Genomic DNA, 18933 nt, shown 5'->3' with positions numbered 1-18933 from the left:
ATATGGTGCGTGCTAGGCCAGCCTATTGTCTTCAGATAGGTGGTCACGCCTACGCGGATGCTCGTCCCTCAACCGACCCATCGGTCAGTGCAAGCAGAATCGTTATGCTATTGGATGAAAGACGAGGCCAGCCAGGTACTTACATCCATTAATCCAAAGTTAACATAGCAGGATAAAGGTAAGGATGCCACTTTGGGCTATGGAGATGTGAGAGAGACACGCTGCTCCTAAAGCTTTAGAAAAACACAACAGACTTAATCTTCTTTAACTATAAAAATGTTTTATGTTTCTATGGAGTACAGACAGTATGGGCGTAGGGGGTACACATAGTATGCTTCTACATCCGCATTGCTTGCTGTTTGGGGTTTTAGGCTGTGATTCTGTACAGCACTTTGTGACATCGGATGATTTGATTGATTGATTGACTACACAGAGAAGAAGAGACAGGAGGACGCCATCTTGAGAACATTCAGCAATAATTTATTTTCCTAATCTCAATAACCACCAAGTCTTCTCATCTGGACATTTCATCATCAGTTGCCAACAACACCATTTAGAAAAATGTACAGTTACTATACAAATTCTTAATAGAAAAAATAATAAATTAACTGTTGAATTCTGTCTTTTTTTGTGTGAATTCCACATAGTTTTTTTCCTACAACACCTTTTTGTCAGGTTAACGTTGAAGAGAACAAATCAAATCATGTTACATGCTCTATGGTCTGGTGGAGTGGTGTCTTACTGAACTGGCGCTTAAAGGAACGGTTTCCATTCTGCACAACTGGTATTAAAACTATTGACAACAATGAGCAGAGTCTATATCCTATGTGACAAAGCAGTAACTGGTCATCATGTAGCACCTGAAAGGATTCTTACTATGTTAGAACTTGGAAACAAGGTTAAACAATGTTAAAAACTCCACGTAGGCTTACAGTGCCCCTCCATACAGCATGTTCAGGAAAGAGGTTGATAAAATAGTTAGTTTAATCTTCTTTAACTATAAAAATGTTTTATGCTTCTATGGAGTACAGACAGTATTGGCGTAAGGGGTACACATAGTATGGTCGAAGGGGGGGCTATAGAAGAGGATACAACACACAGCGTCACATTGGGCTCAGAGGTCAGAGATTACCACAGGGGTTAGGAGTCAGGTGAATTCACCAATTTGTAAGTCGCTCTGGATAAGAGCGTCTGCTAAATGACTTAAATGTAATGTAAATGTCAAACTGGGTGTTGTCATGGATACAGAAATTATTCTCTGTTTAGGAGGAAAAGGTGAGGGGAGAGGGATGGTCTTAACACATGGACTGCTCATGTTTTGGGTTTATTTGTTCATTTTTGTTTGTTTCGGGAACCACAGAGCATGCATAGTATGGTGTGAGCTAGCAGAGGTGGCTCATTCAGGGGGAATGGACAGGCTAACAAGCCTTAGCATAGCATAGCATAGCTGATGGCAGAATGCAGTTCCCCAGTGATTCTAAGTAGGTGAACTACAGGAGAGGTCAAACACAGCATTTTACCAGAACACCTGAGGCAGGGTTGGGGAGGGGGCTGTAAAACTCCTACAAACAGAAGGAATTTCAGTTCCAACTTGCTGCATGGTACAAGTTCAACTAATCTGACAGGGTAAGATTTTTGTGCAACCTTTAAACCATTTTTTATATTTGTGTTTTTTAAAGATTCAATGGAGGATATAAACCCTGTACAAAGCACAGGCAAACATGTGCTTGAGAGTCCGCAATTAATTGTTTTGTTTGGGTTTTTGTACACACAATAAGGACTGTCCACATACAGCATTACAACAATGTTAGTCAAAGGTTTCTTTTCCCCAGTACAAAACCATAAGGTGTGCTTTAAAATACTTGTTTTAGAATTTGCTTATAACAAGAGTTGGTCTATGTGTCGGTCTACGTAAGCAAGAGGTGTATGGAATCTATAAATGAAATGTAGGGGTTCAGGGGTATGGCTATAAGTTCTCGCTGTGTCACAGACCTGTTACCGTGGGATACGGTGATGGCCTCACTTACTAAACCAATGTCAAAGTTCAGAGTTAATTGATGACATCATCTATACTGAACAAAACTATAAATGCAACATGCAACATTTTTTTTTTTTTTACTGACTTACAGTTCATATCATGAAATGAGCTTTTTAAATAAATGCACTAGGTCATAATCTTTTCATTTCACATGACTGGGAATACAGATGTGCATTTGTTGGTCACAGACACCTTAAAAAAAAGGTATGGGCATGGATCAGAAAACCAGTCAGTATCTGGTGTGACCAGCATTTGCCACATGCAGCGCAACACATCTCCTTTGCATAGAGTTGATCAGGCTGTTGACTGTGGCCTTTGAATGTCGTGCCACTCCTCTTCAATGGGTGCGCGGTTATGCTGGATATTGGAGGGAACTGGAACACTCTGATCCACGTTGATCCAGCACATCCCAAACATTCTCAATGGGTGACATATTTGGTGAGTAGGCAGGCCATGGAAGAACTGGAACATATTCAGCTTCCAGGAATTGTGTACAGATCTGTGCCACATTGGGCCGTTCATTGTCATGCTGAAACATGAGGTGATGGCGGCGGATGAATGGCACGACAATGGGCCTCAGGATCTCGTCACTGGATCTCTGTGCATTCAAATTACCATTGATAAAATGCAATTGTGATCGTTGTCCGTAGTTTATGCCTTCCCATACCATAATCCCACCGCCCCCATGGTGCCCTCTGTTCACAATAATGAAATCAGCAAACTGCTTTCCCACAAGACGCCATACACGTGGTCTGCGGTTGTGAGGCCAGTTGGACGTGCCGCCAAATTCTCTAAAACAACGTTGGAAGTGGCTTATCGTAGAGAAATTAACATTCCTGCATTCAGCATGCCAATTGAACGCTCCCTCAAAACTTGAGACATCTGTGGCATTGTGTTGTGTGACAAAATTACACATTTTAGAGTGGCCTTTTATTGTCCCCAGCACCTGTGTAATGATAATGCTGTTTAATCAGCTTCTTGATATGCCACACATGTCAGGTGGATGGATTACCTTGCCAAAGGAGAAATTCTCCCGAAAAAGGGATGTAAACAAATTTGTGCACAACATTTGAGAGAAATAAGCTTTTTATGGAACATTTCTGGGATCTTTTATTTCAGCTCATGAAACAAGGGACCAACACTTTACATGTTGTATTTATATTTTTGTTCAGTGTAGTAATAGAAGCACAATAATATAAACACCCTGTTTGGTTCTGGTGTGACATTATTTCTATACTATATGTGTGTGTGTTACTTTTTTATATAAAGTCTGGATTTACTCTTACATCATGAATGTGTTGTTATGCAGATGCTCTTAATCCCCTTATATGTATCAAAACGTCAGGAGGAGAACTAGATGAAAACTGCTTCTGTATATTATAGGCCTATAGTTTATATATAAAACAACTAGGCAATTCAGTTAAGAACAAATTCTTATTTACAATGACGGCCTACCTCGGCCAATTGTGCTCCACCACTATCGGACTCCCGATCATGGCCGGATGTGATACAGCCTGGATTCGAATGAGGGACTGTAGCGATGCCTCTTGCACTGAGATGCAGTGTCTTAGACCGCCGTGCCACTCGGGAGCCCATAGTTTTCATATATTGTATTTAACTGTGTATGTTGTGCTCTGGTATCAAAACTTAGATTGAATACTTAACTTGACATCTCTCTGATTGGTGTATAGACCTCTTCCTGCTGTTCATTTGGCTCTGGGAAGCAGGATCGCTATACAGCAGACACTTCCTCTGCTAGACTAGGAACTGGGCCCTGTGGGATTTGTAGTTATATGGTTTGTAGTTTTAGTGAGCGGCTGTTTTCAGCAGGGGCGCGACTTTGGTTTAAGAAGTTGGGGGGACATATTATTATTATTATTAACATTCCAAACAGCCTACCCGACTACTCGAAGGCGTCCACATGGTCCTAAAGCACACCGTTGCCTAGTTTTGTATCACATTCCAATGTTAAAACTGGGGGTGACAAAAATGCAATTTCAGAATGTGTCCCCCCCGCCCCCAGTGAAAGTAGCGCCCCTGGTTTTCAGTGCTGGGTCAGAGTACAGACATAGATGGCACCACTGAGAAAAGAATGTGTGTGTGTGTGTGAATCCACACACAAGATGTGTGTGTGTTCTGACCGGTTGATAGATGTTAGGCAGAGAGAGTATAGCCTGAGATAATGACCTGTACAAATGAGGACCCTCTGGAGTTTACAGGTCTCAAGCTTTGTCTAAATATTAACCGGCAAATATACTACACTGGTGTCTGAGACGATGCCCAATCTTGGGGTTGGACAGACAGACAGACTGACAGATTGACGTGACACAGACAGACTGGTCCTTAAACATGGGTTACATCCCGTTTTTAACATAGGACTGCACCGACAGTCAGGTATATGATGTCACAACGCATGGAGAAGTGTTTAATATCTCACCAATCTCATAATATGCACAGCTCGACTGTGAGGGAGGGGTGTGCCCTTCGCTACAACTGTGTGATTGACAGCTCCACACAGCCCTAAACATCCAATTAGCTTTCACCTCTCACCAGAAAGTCAAATGAAGGGGAGGAGCCAGATGAAATAGACCACTGAAACCCTGCAGATATGTTTGGAAATAAACCCACAAAACTACATGTGTTCTTAATTCCAATTCAACCCAAAACTACTACACACATTGCTACAGTTTCACCCAAACTCAAGACATTAGCTTTTTAGCAAGAGATTCCTAGCATATTCTGGCTCTCCAGGACCCAAACCCTGAAGAAGTGTCTGTGGCCCCCAGTCGGTCCCTGTCTGTCTCTGGTCTGGCTGAGCAGGGCCCCCATTCCGTCCCTGTCTGTCTCTGGTCTGGCTGAGCAGGGCCCCCATTCCGTCCCTGTCTGTCTCTGGTCTGGATGAGCAGGGCCCCCATTCCGTCCCTGTCTGTCTCTGGTCTGGCTGTGTAGGGCCCCCATTCCGTCCCTGTCTGTCTCTGGTCTGGCTGTGCAGGGCCCCCAGTCCATCCCTGTCTGTCTCTGGTCTGGCTGAGCAGGGCCCCCATTCTGTCCCTGATCTGGCTGTGCAGGGCCCCCCGTCTGTCCCTGTCTGTTTGTGGTCTGGCTGTGCAGGACCCCCAGTTCGCCCATAATCTCCCAGTACAGCTAAGCACAGTTCCCCAGCATAGTGGCAAAACATCCAAGTCCAGGAGCTCACTGCTCAGTAGCAGTGTGGATAGTTCCAGTATCAGAGACTAGTTGATCAGTCTGGCTGGCTGTTGTACACCCCCAATCCAGATGACTGACATCCCAATAGATGTGCTCAGAACTCCCAGCAGGATCCCAGTAGAATTGACCAGTCTTTCCGTTCCTCTGAAAACTCCCAGTATGTGGGGTGTAGCTTCCAGTATGATAAACCAGTGTTCCCAGTGTGGACTGGTGCCATTGGTCAGTAAGCTGGATCTTTGGTTGTGGGATAGATATTTGGGATTGGGATTATAATTGTTGGGAATGTTTGTACGTTTGTCTTTCAGATAATCTAGAATTCTTCAATAATCTGCTCTGCAATTTTCCTAAAGGGTGAAAAAGTAATTGAGTCTCTCCCAAGCAATATTTTCATTTTTTTGTACAAAACGATACAGAGACATAAACAAAGACTTCAACAATGAAATTAACCTAGCAGATCCAGCGTACACACACAGGCCCAGAATTTGAGCCAAAACACATTTCATCTTGCAGGTATCCTCTGATTGGCTGGCATCACACTGGGGTCAGGGGTAGATATAAGTCAGGGCCTGAGGGCCGTGTAGTCTGGGCAGGGGGTTGTGTGTGTGTGTGTGTGCTCTTACCCTCCCCCCTTTCCCACTCCTGGTCTCCCTGGGGCTCAGACTGAAGCAGGGTCAGGGATTAAAGGTCAGAGTTCACGATCATTTAGCAGTTCTGTTTGGCTGTTCCACAGCAATAGTCCTGCCCAGTTGGGCATGTCCTTCCTATAAACACCAGCTCAACCAAACTTGATATGCACATAAAATGATAAAGGGAAATATGGATAAAGGGAGGGATGGAGGAGGGTTTCCTGTCCATGATGAGGCCAGTCTAGTCAGGGCTAGAGGAGAGGTTGGTGGAAGGTCAGTGTTGAGGGTCAGTAAGGGTCAGTAGGTGTTAGGTGGTGGTCAGTAGGTCAGACCAGGGTTCCAGGTTTGGCCTTGTCGTGTCCGTACCACTGGACATCTGCCAGCTCTGAACACAGAGGACTGCTGAGAAAACAACTATCATTGAATGACCTGCAGACAGAGAGAGTGAGAGAGAGAGAAAGAGAGAGAGAATACCATTTTTAATTATGGAAATACTGGAGGACTGATGGCTTATGCTTCTGCTTCCACAAAATCTACAGAAGTTATTGTTTTCTTCGCTTAGTAAAACTGTTGGTCACTTCTTCGTCGTGACAGTTTGATATTGCATCATGACAGTTTGATAAATATCCGCTGCTCCTATTCTCTCCAACGAGGTGACATCATCAAAAACAAACTTCTTCAGAGACTTAATCCACAATGAAGTAATCTGCCCCACCCAATTAGAAAAATAAATCCAAGATCTGAAATCTCTTCTTGGGAATTTACTTTGGAATTTTTGTGATATTACGAAACCTTTCGTTTGACTAAATAATATTTGATGTCTGTCCAAACTACTTTCTTGAAGTAACCAGACACAAGATTGATGTAGGGGAAGGTCTGAAACAAGGACGGTAACAAATCGTTATGATCAATGAACTTGATTGGTTTGTGTCGTTTTGGTCTCATTGCTCTGATGGTGACTGTCTTTGTCTAGATCTAAAGCTTTTGTGAAAACAATGTGTACAATCCATAAGGCCTTTCCCTCTTTTCAGGCCTCATTTCAAACTGGCCAATCACTCCTCCTATATTGCTGTCTCTATGGCAAGGCACACGTCCTGTTAGTGTACTAGAGTAGGTGACGAGAGCGCATTTCTGCATTTCTGTTTCTACGCTCGCTACCCGCAGTGTCCAATCGTTCACTCCCCTTTGTGGATTTAGAATGAATGAACTGGTATTATTTTGGATACTCCATGTGGCTACTGCTTAACAATCTTTGAGGGGGACTGAATGAGATCACACGCCTGGGAGAAGTCAACAGTGAGAAACGCTATTGAGTTGACTAAGTTCAAGTTCAATTAGGGCTGGTAATAGAGTACAGAGTGGTAATTGGTAATAGAGTACAGAGGGGTAATAGAGTACAGAGGGGTAATAGAGTACAGAGTGGTAATAGAGTACAGAGTGAGGGTTAGGATTTACTGTAGTAATAATAATAATACATTACATCTGTGAAGCGCTTTTAATTCTACAAGAATAATCTCATAAAATAGTTTTTGTTTTACGAAAGCAAATATACGTATAACCATATCATAAAAGCATCAATCAAAGTCTAGGAGGAAGGGTAGGCCAGCCGATAAAGATGAGTCTGAAGGCCTGCTTTAGAGAGCAGCCACGCACCGTAGACATGCAGAGTCCAGTTACAGTCATAGAAACAGAGCAGATAGAACAGACACCATTCCCAAACTTGCTATTAGAAAGGATTAGAAACGGGAAGAGCCTATTCAACTCAGCATTTGGTACAAAACTAAGAATATAGAAAACAGATTCTATTTCTACACCTTTGATCTAGTTCAGGTTTTGTTTCTACATATATAGTCAAGGGGATCTATTTCTATGCCCCTGATCTATTTGAGTTTCTGTTTCTATGTCTCTGTTCTAGGTGCCAGGATTTATTCTATTGGGTGTGTTTCTATGTCCAGGAAGTCTAGGAGTGTCCTGACCGACAGTATGGGTTGTTTCTATGGTCTATGGTTCTTTATTGTTGTTCTGTAGTTATCTGGTATATTTGTTGTATTTCTAGGTCTGTGTTCTGGGAGAGTCCTGGCAGACAGACAGTACCTCTATGCGTCAGAGCTGGGCTGAGTGGGAGACTGACACACGTCTTCAGTAGGAGAGCTGTCTGCTGTACCGCTAAACCAGGAAAGACAGACAGACAGACAGACAGACAGACAGACAGACAGACAGACAGACAGACAGACAGACAGACAGACAGACAGACAGACAGCAGAGAGGTTAGTACAGGAGGAGAGGGAGAGAGGGAGAAAGACAAAGAGGGATGGAATGAGAAGGAAAAATAGAGAGGAGTGAAAGAGAGGAAAGTTAACAAATCAGTTAGTCCTTTAGGAAGACAAGACAGCCGTGTGATCAGTAGCTAGACAGAGTACCGTGCTGCAGAAGGAAAAAGGTTAGGGGTTGGTAAGGCAGAGGTTATAGAGGTTGTAAGAGAAGCGTAGATGCTGAAGATGTTTTGTGAGGATGCAGATTTTGTCCTGTGAATTGCAATACAGGAGCCAAAGCCTTTAACCCAGGATTAAATGTCAAATAGGATTAGGATCCTGAGTGCCTGGTCTTTAACCCCAAACAGTTAATATATCGCTCTGCAAATGATGTATTGGTGTGTGCATGTGTGTGTGTGCTGTTTGTCTGTGTGTCTGTCATGTGCGTGCATGTGTGTGTCGTACCCGCTCTGCCAGTTGAGGATGTGTTGTGGGCTGCAGGGGGGCGTGGGTGTTGCGGCCTGTTCACTAGAGGGAGTCCCACTCCTCGGGCTGTGAGGGGATGCTGATGTACAGAGAGACACACAGTTATACACACAGTTATACACACAGTTACACACAGTTACACACAGTTACACACACACACACACACACACACACACACACACACACACACACACACACACACACACACACACACACACACACACACACACACACACACACACACACACACACACACACACACACACACACACACACACGTCAATAGGTGGTCAAGGGCTGTGTTATCCCAGCTATGCCCCACTGTGACTAACATGACTAACGAGCTCCATTTGGTTCAGGGATCGCTTTACACTCATTCACACACACTCTGCTAAACTTCAGCCTTCCCAATGTTCTTTCATGAACTAACTATTCTGTAAAGTATATACACTACTGTTCAAAAGTTTGTCTAGTTTGAGAAACAGATGCATCACAAGTCCTCAACTGGCAGCTTCATCAAATAATACCCGCAAAACACCAGTCTCAACGTCAACAGTGAAGAGGCGACTCCGGGATGCTGTCCTTCTAGGCAGAGTTGCAAAGAAAAAGCCATATCTCAAGACTGGCCACAGACAGAGGACGGAGGAACTCTGCCTAGAAGGCCAGAATCCCAGAATCGCCACTTCACTGTTGACGTTGAGACTGATATATTGTGGGTACTATTTAATGAAGCTGCCAGTTGAGGACTTGTGAGGCATCTGTTTCTCAAACTAGACACTCTAATGTATTTGTCCTCTTGCTCAGTTGTGCACCGGGGTCTCCCACTCCTCTTTTTATTATGGTTTGAACCAGTTTGTGCAGTTCTGTGAAGGGAGTAGTACACAGCTTTGTACGAGATCTTAAGTTTCTTGGCAATTTCTCGCATGGAATAGCTTTCATTTCTCAGAACAAGAAAAGGCTGATGAGTTTCAGAAGAAAGTGCTTTGTTTCTGGCCATTTTGAGTCTGTAATCAAACCCACAAATGCTGATGCTCCAGATACTCAACTAGTGTTTGTTTTTTTGGTGAAGCCCCAAAATTGACCTCGCTCGAAGCATGTGTTTCAGACATAAGGAAGTGGATGGCTGCAAACGTTCTACTTTTAAACTCGGACAAAACAGAGATGCTTGTTCTAGGTCCCAAGAAACGAAGAGATCTTCTGTTGAATCTGACAATTAATCTTAATGGATGTACAGTCGTCTCAAATAAAACTGTGAAGGACCTCGGCGTTAGTCTGGACCCTGATCTCTCTTTTGAAGAACATATCAAGACTGTTTCAAGGACAGCTTTTTTCCATCTACGTAACATTGCAAAAATCAGAAACTTTCTTTCCAAAAATGATGCAGAAACATTTATCCATGCTTTTGTCACTTCTAGATTAGACTATTGCAATGCTCTACTTTCCGGCTACCTTGATAAAGCACTAAATAAACTTCAGTTAGTGCTAAATACGGCTGCTAGAATCCTGACTAGAACCAAACAATTTGATCATATTACTCCAGTGCTAGCCTCCCTACACTGGCGTCCTGTCAAGGCAAGGGCTGATTTACATACCTACACGTACGCTACGGTCACAAGATGCAGATCCCTCCTAATTGTCCCTAGAATTTCTAAGCAAACAGCTGGAGGCAGGGCTTTCTCCTATAGAGCCCCATTTTTATGGAATGGTCTGCCTACCCATGTGAGAGACGCAAATTCGGTCTCAAACTTTAAGTCTTTACTGAAGACTCAACTCTTCAGTGGGTCATATGATTGAGTGTAGTCTGGCCCAGGAGTGTGAAGGTGAACGGAAAGGCTCTGGAGCAACGAACCGCCCTTGCTGTCTCTGCCTGGCCGTTTCCCCTCTTTCCACTGAGATTCTCTGCCTCTAACCCTATTACAGGGGCTAAGTCACTGGCTTACTAGGGCTCTTTCATACCGCCCTAGGAGGGGTGCGTCACTTGAGTGGGTTGAGTCACTGATGTGATCTTCCTGTCTGGGTTGGCTCCCCCCCTTGGGTTGTGCCGTGGCGGAGAACTTTGTATATACTATACTCGGCCTTGTCTCAGGATGGTAAGTTGGTGGTTGAAGATATCCCTCTAGTGGTGTGGGGGCTGTGCTTTGGCAAAGTGGGTGGGGTTATATCCTTCCTGTTTGGCCCTGTCCGGGGGTGTCCTCGGATGGAGCCACAGTGTCTCCTGACCACTCCTGTCTCAGCCTCCAGTATTTATGCTGTAGTAGTTTATGTGTCGGGGGGCGAGGGTCAGTTTGTTATATCTGGAGTACTTCTCCTGTCCTATCCGGTGTCCTGTGTGAATTTAAGTATGCTCTCTCTAATTCTCTCTTTCTTTCTCTCTCTCGGAGAAACTGAGCCCTAGGACCATGCTTCAGGACTACCTGACATGATGACTCCTTGCTGTCCCCAGTCCACCTGGCCGTGCTGCTGCTCCAGTTTCAACTGTTCTGCCTGTGATTATTATTATTTGACCATGCTGGTCATTTATGAACATTTGAACATCTTGGCCATGTTCTGTTACAATCTCCACCCGGCACAGCCAGAAGAGGACTGGCCACCCCACATAGCCTGGTTCCTCTCTAGGGAGTTTTTCCTAGCCACCGTGCTTCTACACCTGCATTGCTTGCTGTTTGGGGTTTTAGGCTGGGTTTCTGTACAGCACTTTGAGATATCAGCTGATGTACGAAGGGCTATATAAATACATTTGATTTGATTTGTAAAGGCCAGTTTATTTGCTTCTTTCAGCAGAACAACAGTTTTTAGCTGTGCTAACATAATTGCAAAATAGTTTTCTAATGATCAATTAGCCTTTTAAAATGATAAACTTGGATTAGCCTACACAATGTGCCATTGGAACACAGGAGTGATGGTTACTGATAATGGGCCTCTGTACGCCTATGTAGATATTCCATTAAAAAAATCAGCGGTGTCCAGCTACAATAGTCATTTACAACATTAACAGTGTCGACTCTGTATTTCTGATCAATTTGATGTTATTTAATGAAATAAAAAAGTGCTTTTCTTTCAAAAACAAGGACATTTCTAAGTGACTTTTGAACGGTAGTGTGTATATACAGTTGTCGGAAGTTTACATTCACCTTAGCCAAATACATTTGAACTCAGTTTTTCACAATTCCTGACATTTAATCCTAGTACAAATTCCCTGTCTTAGGTCAGTTAGGATCACCACTTTGTTTTAAGAATGTGAAATGTCAGAATAATAGTAGAGAATGAGATTTATTTCAGCTTTTATTTCTTTCATCACATTACCAGTGAGGTCAGAAGTTTACATACATTCAATTAGTATTTGGTAGCATTAACTTGAAATTGTTTAACTTGTGTCAAACGTTTTGGGGAGCCTTCCACAAGCTTCCAACAATAATTTGTGTGAATTTTGGCCCATTCTTCCTGACAGTGCTGGTGTAACTGAGTCAGGTTTGTAGGCCTCCTTGCTCACATATGCTTTTTTAGTTCTGTCCACAAACGTTCTATAGGATTGAGGTCGGGGCTTTGTGATGGCCACTCCAATACCTTGACTTTGTTGTCCTTAAGCCATTTTGCCACAACTTTGGAAGTATGCTTGGGGTCACTGTCCATTTGGAAGACCCATTTGCGACCAAGCTTCAACTTCCTGATTGATGTCTTGAGATTTGCTTCAATATATCTACATAATTTTCCTAACTTATGATGCCATCTATTTTGTGAAGTGCTCCAGTCCCTCCTGCAGCAAAGCACCCCCACAACATGATGCTGCCAACCCCGTGATTCACGGTTGGGATGGTGTTCTTTGGCTTGCAAGCCTCTCCCTTTTTCCTCCAAACATAAGGATGGTCATTATGGCCAAACAGTTCTATTTTTGTTTCATCAGACCAGAGGACATTTCTCCAAAAAGTATGATCTTTGTCCCCATGTGCAGTTGCAAACCCTAGTTTGCTTTTTATGGCGGTTTTGGAGCAGTGGCTTCTTCCTTGCTGAGCTGCCTTTCAGGTTATGTCGATATAGGACTCGTTTTACTGTGGATATAGATACTTATGTACCTGTTTCCTACAGCATATTCACAAGGTCCTTTGCTGTTGTTCTGGGATTGATTTGCACTTTTCACACCACAGTACGTTCATCTCTGGGAGACAGAATGCGTCTCCTTCCTGAGCGGTATGACGGCTGCGTGGTCCCATGGTGTTTACACTTGCATACAATTGTTTGTACAGGTGAACGTGGTACCTTCAAGCGATTGGAAATTGCTCCCAAGGATTAACCAGACTTAAGGAGGTCTACGATTCTTTTCCTGAGGTCTTGGCTGATTTCTTTTAATTTACCCATGATGTCAAGCAAAGAGGCACTGAGTTTGAAGGTAGGCCTTAAAATACATCCACAGGTACACCTCCAATTAACTCAAATTATGTCAATTAGCCTATCAGAAGCTTCTAAAGCCATGACATAATTTTCTGGAATTTACCAAGCTGTTTAAAGAATTGTGATACAGTGATTAATAAGTTAAATAATCTGTCTGTAATTGTTGGGAAAATTACTTGTGTCTTGCACAAAGTAGATGTCCTAACCGACTTGCCAAAACTATAGTTTGTTAACAAGAAATTTGTGGAGTGGTTGAAAAATGAGATTTAATGACTTTAAGCTAAGTGTATGTAAACTTTCGTCTTCAACTGTGTGTGTGTGTTATACAGTGCCTTGCGAAAGTATTCTGCCCCCTTGAACTTTGCGACCTTTTGCCACATTTCGGGCTTCAAACATAAAGATATAAAACTGTATTTTTTGTGAAGAATCAACAACAAGTGGGACACAATCATGAAGTGGAACAACATTTATTGGATATTTCAAACTTTTTTAACAAATCAAAAACTGAAAAATTGGGCGTGCAAAATTATTCAGCCCCTTTACTTTCAGTGCAGCAAACTCTCTCCAGAAGTTCAGTGAGGATCTCTGAATGATCCAATGTTGACCTAAATGACTAATGATGATCAATACAATCCAATCAAAACTCAAAAACTGCTAATTTTCTTTATGTTTCAGTGCAGCAAACTTCAAGGGGGCCGAATACTTTCATAGGATCCTAATGCTTTGACCTAAATGACGTGTCTACGTGTGTGTGTGTTGTCACCCACCTGGTGATCCCTTGGCGAGTGTCCCCACCCTGCTCCCTCGTCCAAGTCCCAGCGTGCCTTGCAGCGAGCCGCTGTCCGGACAACAATCAGTGTTGGAGCCGGAAGTGACTCCCATTTCTCCATTTACACTGCCCGTGGAAGAAGCGCTGGAACTACAACAACACTTCAACTCATCTGAAACCATCCCCACTGTCAAACATGGTGGTGGCAGCATCCCTGCTCCTCCCCCAAATCAGGACCATTCTGGAAGAAAAGTCTGCCCTGTGAGGGATTTGTCTTCCAACAAGACAATGATCCAAAACATAAAGAAAATCTACAATGGAATGGTTCAAAAATAAACATATCCAGGTGTTAGAATGGCCAAGTCAAAGGACCTGAATCCAATCGAGAATCTGTGGAAAGAACTGAAAACTGCTGTTCACAAATGCCTCCATCCCCTCACTCCTGGGAAAAAATGTCAGTCCCCAAAACTGAGAGTCTCAGCTGTAATCGCAGCAAGCCCCCGGCTGTGTTTTTCAGGATTTGCTAAAAAGGAAATATCCAATAAATGGTTTTGAACTTGGGCCTTTTTATATCTTTATGTTTGAAGCCTGAAATGTGTAAAGTGGCACTGTATATATCTCCTGGTCAAAACTCTCCCTACCAGGCTTAGAACATAAGCACCACCACCTGGGATCCCTGGGGCTGCCCTCCAAGTCCCAGCGTGCCTTGCGTACGTGTTGGAGGGGTGACTACACTGCTTGGTAATCCTCATCTGGTACCCAGGGGGAGTCCGCACGACGAGGGGCTGGCTCTGGCTGGGACGAGGGCTGGAGGTACACCCCATGCTGCCCTGACCCAGTCCCTGCCACCCCCGTACCACCGCACCCTGAACCATTCTTGGCTGCAAGGTTGGGCATGGAGCCAGAGTTAGAGGAACCAAGGTGACCTGCAGACCTGGAGAGAGAGAGGAGGTTAACATACATATTAAACATAGAAACAAATCCTCTGCTAAACAAGCCTAAAGTCAGCCTCTGGACACTCCCACCTCTGCTGTACTAACCTGTGCCTCTGTCTCTGTCTCTGTCTCTGCCTGGCTTTGGAAGGGGAGTCCTCTCCTAGGGTGGAGTAGTTTGGGTTGGAGCCTGGAGCTACCCCAGGGTAGTAGTGTTCTGAGCTGCTCTGGGAGGTACAGGACGAACAGTCGTCCAATGGGTCAGAGCCATTGGAGCTGCGAGTCCCCGGGGCCAGGAAGATGTCTGGGCTGCCAGGGGCTCCCAGGGTGTGTGTGTGAGTGTGTGTGTCGGGGTCGGAGGCCAGCAGCTTGCCCTGAGATTCCAGGCTGGAGCTGCGGTTCCTAAAGTGCTGAACCAGACTGTGCAGATGGGTGGGACTGATGTCCACAGACCTGGTGGAGGGAGAGAGATGCAGAGAGTGAGGACGAGAGATGGAGAGAGTGAGGACGAGAGATGGAGAGAGTGAGGGGGAGAGATGGAGAGAGTGAGGGGGAGAGATGGAGAGAGTGAGGGGGAGAGATGGAGAGAGTGAGGGGGAGAGATGCAGAGAGTGAGGGGGAGAGATGCAGAGAGTGAGGACGAGAGATGGAGAGAGTGAGGGGGAGAGATGGAGAGAGTGAGGGGGAGAGATGGAGAGAGTGAGGGGGAGAGATGCAGAGAGTGAGGGGGAGAGATGCAGAGAGTGAGGGGGAGAGATGCAGAGAGTGAGGGGGAGAGATGCAGAGAGTGAGGGGGAGAGATGGAGAGAGTGAGGGGGAGAGATGGAGAGAGTGAGGGGGAGAGATGGAGAGAGTGAGGGGGAGAGATGCAGAGAGTGAGGGGGAGAGATGCAGAGAGTGAGGGGGAGAGATGCAGAGAGTGAGGGGGAGAGATGCAGAGAGTGAGGGCGAGAGATGCAGAGATGAGAGATGCAGAGAGCGAGAGATGCAGAGAGTGAGGGGGAGAGATGCAGAGAGTGAGGGGGAGAGATGCAGAGAGTGAGGGGGAGAGATGCAGAGAGTGAGGGGGAGAGATGCAGAGAGTGAGGGAAAGATGGAGAGAGATGTTACAGTATGGTTGTGACTTTGACCTAGTGAGGTGACCATAGCGCGGTACTTTTCTGAAGGTTATTTTGAGGTTATCTGTCAGTTACCTGGTGGAGTGTACGTAGTGAGGGGTCCTGGTCCTCAGGTCGGGGGTGGAGGGCATGCTGGACTGGGAGCTCCAGTGAGGAACACTCCTGATGGGGCTACTCTGCAGAGAGTTACTGCCTCCTGCCTCTGCACAACTACCAGTGCCGGGTAACCGCCTGTGACTGGACAGGGAGAGACAGAGCCTTTAGAAAACCTTAACATTACTGTTGCTAGCCTCTAATCATTATACTAACATTCAACCAACTATCACATGCTCCATGAGCCCAGTATAGATGTATCGTCATGGCAACAGAGTTGACCTCTCACTTGGAGTGTGAAGAGCGTTTCTTGACCCTCTCATAGGGTTCGTCCAGCGAGGACTCGCTCCACATCTTGGGTTTGATGGGGGACTTGTCGTATTCGGAGCGGGCGTAGTGCAGGTGGCTGAGGCCATCTAGAGACTGGGGGGGAGGGGGCCGGCTGTGGGAGGGAGGCCGGGGAGGGAGGCCCTTATGGGGAGACGCTGCCGGAGAGAAGGTGGGGGTCCCTGTCATCTGGGGGTCATCTGATAGAGGAGATAGATGGGGGTCGGTTAGATTGATGGATCACTGATTAGTCCCATTTAGAAAGACGCTGATGAACTTTTACATGTATTTTAGTGCCAAAAGAGAGAGAAACATACCGTCGTCTAGGACCAGAGCGTCAGACAGAGAGCTGTCCTCTGAGCCCATGTTGGCCTCTGTGGGAGAGAAGAACAGAGGAAAACACTTCACTATGGCATTAGTGAAGGTGAAGTAGGTGTGTTTCAATTCATGTTCATGAGCACTTCTTGCCATGTGTCTGTGTGTGTATGTGAGTGTGTGTTTGTGAATGTGAATTTGTGATTGTGTGTGTGCCTGGTCTCACCCTCTTTATTACGCGATGTGGTTCTTATAAGCGATTCTCTCAGCATGTGTGTAGTCTCACCCTCTATGATAAGCGAAGCGCGTTGTGTGGGTTTCTTCCCAGAGCGGACACGGTGTTCGTTGATGGCGTTTTCTATCTCCTGGAGTTTCTTCAGCGCGTTCAGGTACGACGTCTTCCTCTGTTTTTTCAGCTTCTTACTGCTCACGTGCGGATCGCTGGCCAGACGCCTCGCAGCCTCTGTGATCTGGGATTGGATGGCAAACTCCCTCTCTAGACGCTCTAGCTCCTCCTCCTGGTGAGAGAGAGAGACACACACAAGGGTTAGGAAGTGTGACACATGCACACACAAACAAACACACTCACACAGTGAGTGTGATGACACACACACTCAGACACACATACTCAGACATGAGTCACTCACATCCACCAGTAACTTAAAGCATGTTCCCAGGCCAGTACAAACACAATGAGGAAACCATCTATCTTCCTTCCTCCCCCACACTTTCCCAGCCCTGCCTTGCCTCCCATGAGAATCCCTAAAACACCCCCAACTCCCCCTAAATCTCCCACTCACCTCCATACCTCGCCCAGCCTTGGCTAGCTTCCTCAGACCCCAGTCCTCCCAAAAATCACCCCCCCCCCACCGCCCTCCTCCTCACTATCTCCTATTAGACCCCATGGTCGCCCCCCAAGTACCCCTACCCATAACACACAGCCCCCTACCCATAACACACAGCCCCTACCCATAACACACTGCCCCCTACCCATAACACACAGCCCCTACCCATAACACACTGCCCCCTACCCATAACACACAGCCCCCTGCCCATAACACACAGCCCCTTACCCATAACACACAGCCCCTTACCCATAACACACAGCCCCTTACCCATAACACACAGCCCCATACCCATAACACACCGCCCCTTACCCATAACACACAGCCCCCTACCCATAACACACAGCCCCCTACCCATAACACACAGCCCCCTACCCACAACACACAGCCCCTTACCCACAACACACAGCCCCCTACCCATAACACACAGCCCCTTAACCATAACACACAGCCCCCTACCCATAACACACAGCCCCTTACTCATAACAAACCAGCCCCCTACCCATAACACACAGCCCCTTACCCATAACACACAGCCCCTACCCATAACACACAGCCCCTTACCCATAACACACAGCCCCTTACCCATAACACACAGCCCCTTACCCATAACACACAGCCCCCTACCCATAACACACAGCCCCTTACCCATAACACACAGCCCCTTACCCATAACACACAGCCCCCTACCCATAACACACAGCCCCTTAACCATAACACACATCCCCCTAACCATAACACACAGCCCCCTACCCACAGCCCCTTACCCATAACAAACCAGCCCCCCATAACCCCCTTACCCATAACACACAGCCCCCTACCCATAACACACAGCCCCTTACCCATAACACACAGATCCTTACCCATAACACACAGCCCCCTAACCAAAACACACAGCCCCCTACCCATAACACACAGCCCCTTACCCATAACACACAGCCCCTTACCCAGAACAAACCAGCCCCCTACCCATAACACACAGCCCCTTACCCACAACACACAGCCCCCTACCCATAACACACAGCCCCTTAACCATAACACACATCCCCCTAACCATAACACACAGCCCCCTACCCATAACACACAGCCCCTTACCCATAACACACAGCTTCTTACCTATAACACACAGCCCCTTACCCATAACACACAGCCCCCTAACCAAAACACACAGCCCCCTAACCATAACACACAGCCCCCTAACCATAACTCACAGCCCCCTAACCATAACACACAGCCCCTAACCAAAACACACAGCCCCTAACCATAACACACAGCCCCTTACCCATAACACACAGCCCCTTACCCATAACACACAGCCCCTAACCAAAACACACAGCCCCTAACCATAACACACAGCCCCTTACCCATAACACACAGCCCCTAACCATAACACACAGCCCCCTAACCATAACACATATCCCCCTAACCATAACACTCAGCCCCCTACCCATAACACACAGCCCCTAACCATAACACACAGCCTCCTAACCATAACACACGGCCTCCTAACCATAACACACATCCCCTTACCCATAACAC

General features: G+C 45.9%; 1 protein-coding gene across 1 annotated transcript in view; it reads right to left on the bottom strand.

Annotated features, from left to right (window-relative positions):
• Window positions 1-464: 464 nt before the first annotated feature.
• The window catches only part of LOC135525000 (FERM domain-containing protein 4A-like), a 147392-nt gene continuing 128923 nt past the window's right edge, over window positions 465-18933 (bottom strand). Inside the window, exons 17-25 of the mRNA XM_064952794.1 lie at window positions 16836-17067; window positions 16552-16608; window positions 16197-16434; window positions 15890-16051; window positions 14805-15149; window positions 14498-14698; window positions 13763-13833; window positions 8589-8688; window positions 465-6300 (exon numbers count right to left, since the gene is read on the bottom strand). Of these exons, the coding sequence (XP_064808866.1) occupies window positions 6198-6300; window positions 8589-8688; window positions 13763-13833; window positions 14498-14698; window positions 14805-15149; window positions 15890-16051; window positions 16197-16434; window positions 16552-16608; window positions 16836-17067 (1509 nt within the window). The 3' untranslated portion in view covers window positions 465-6197. The remainder of the gene's footprint in view (window positions 6301-8588; window positions 8689-13762; window positions 13834-14497; window positions 14699-14804; window positions 15150-15889; window positions 16052-16196; window positions 16435-16551; window positions 16609-16835; window positions 17068-18933) is intronic.

This window comes from Oncorhynchus masou, chromosome 31 (genome assembly GCF_036934945.1).
Source record: "Oncorhynchus masou masou isolate Uvic2021 chromosome 31, UVic_Omas_1.1, whole genome shotgun sequence".
Classification (NCBI taxonomy): Eukaryota; Metazoa; Chordata; class Actinopteri; order Salmoniformes; family Salmonidae; genus Oncorhynchus; species Oncorhynchus masou.
This window is presented reverse-complemented; position numbering and strand designations above follow the sequence as displayed.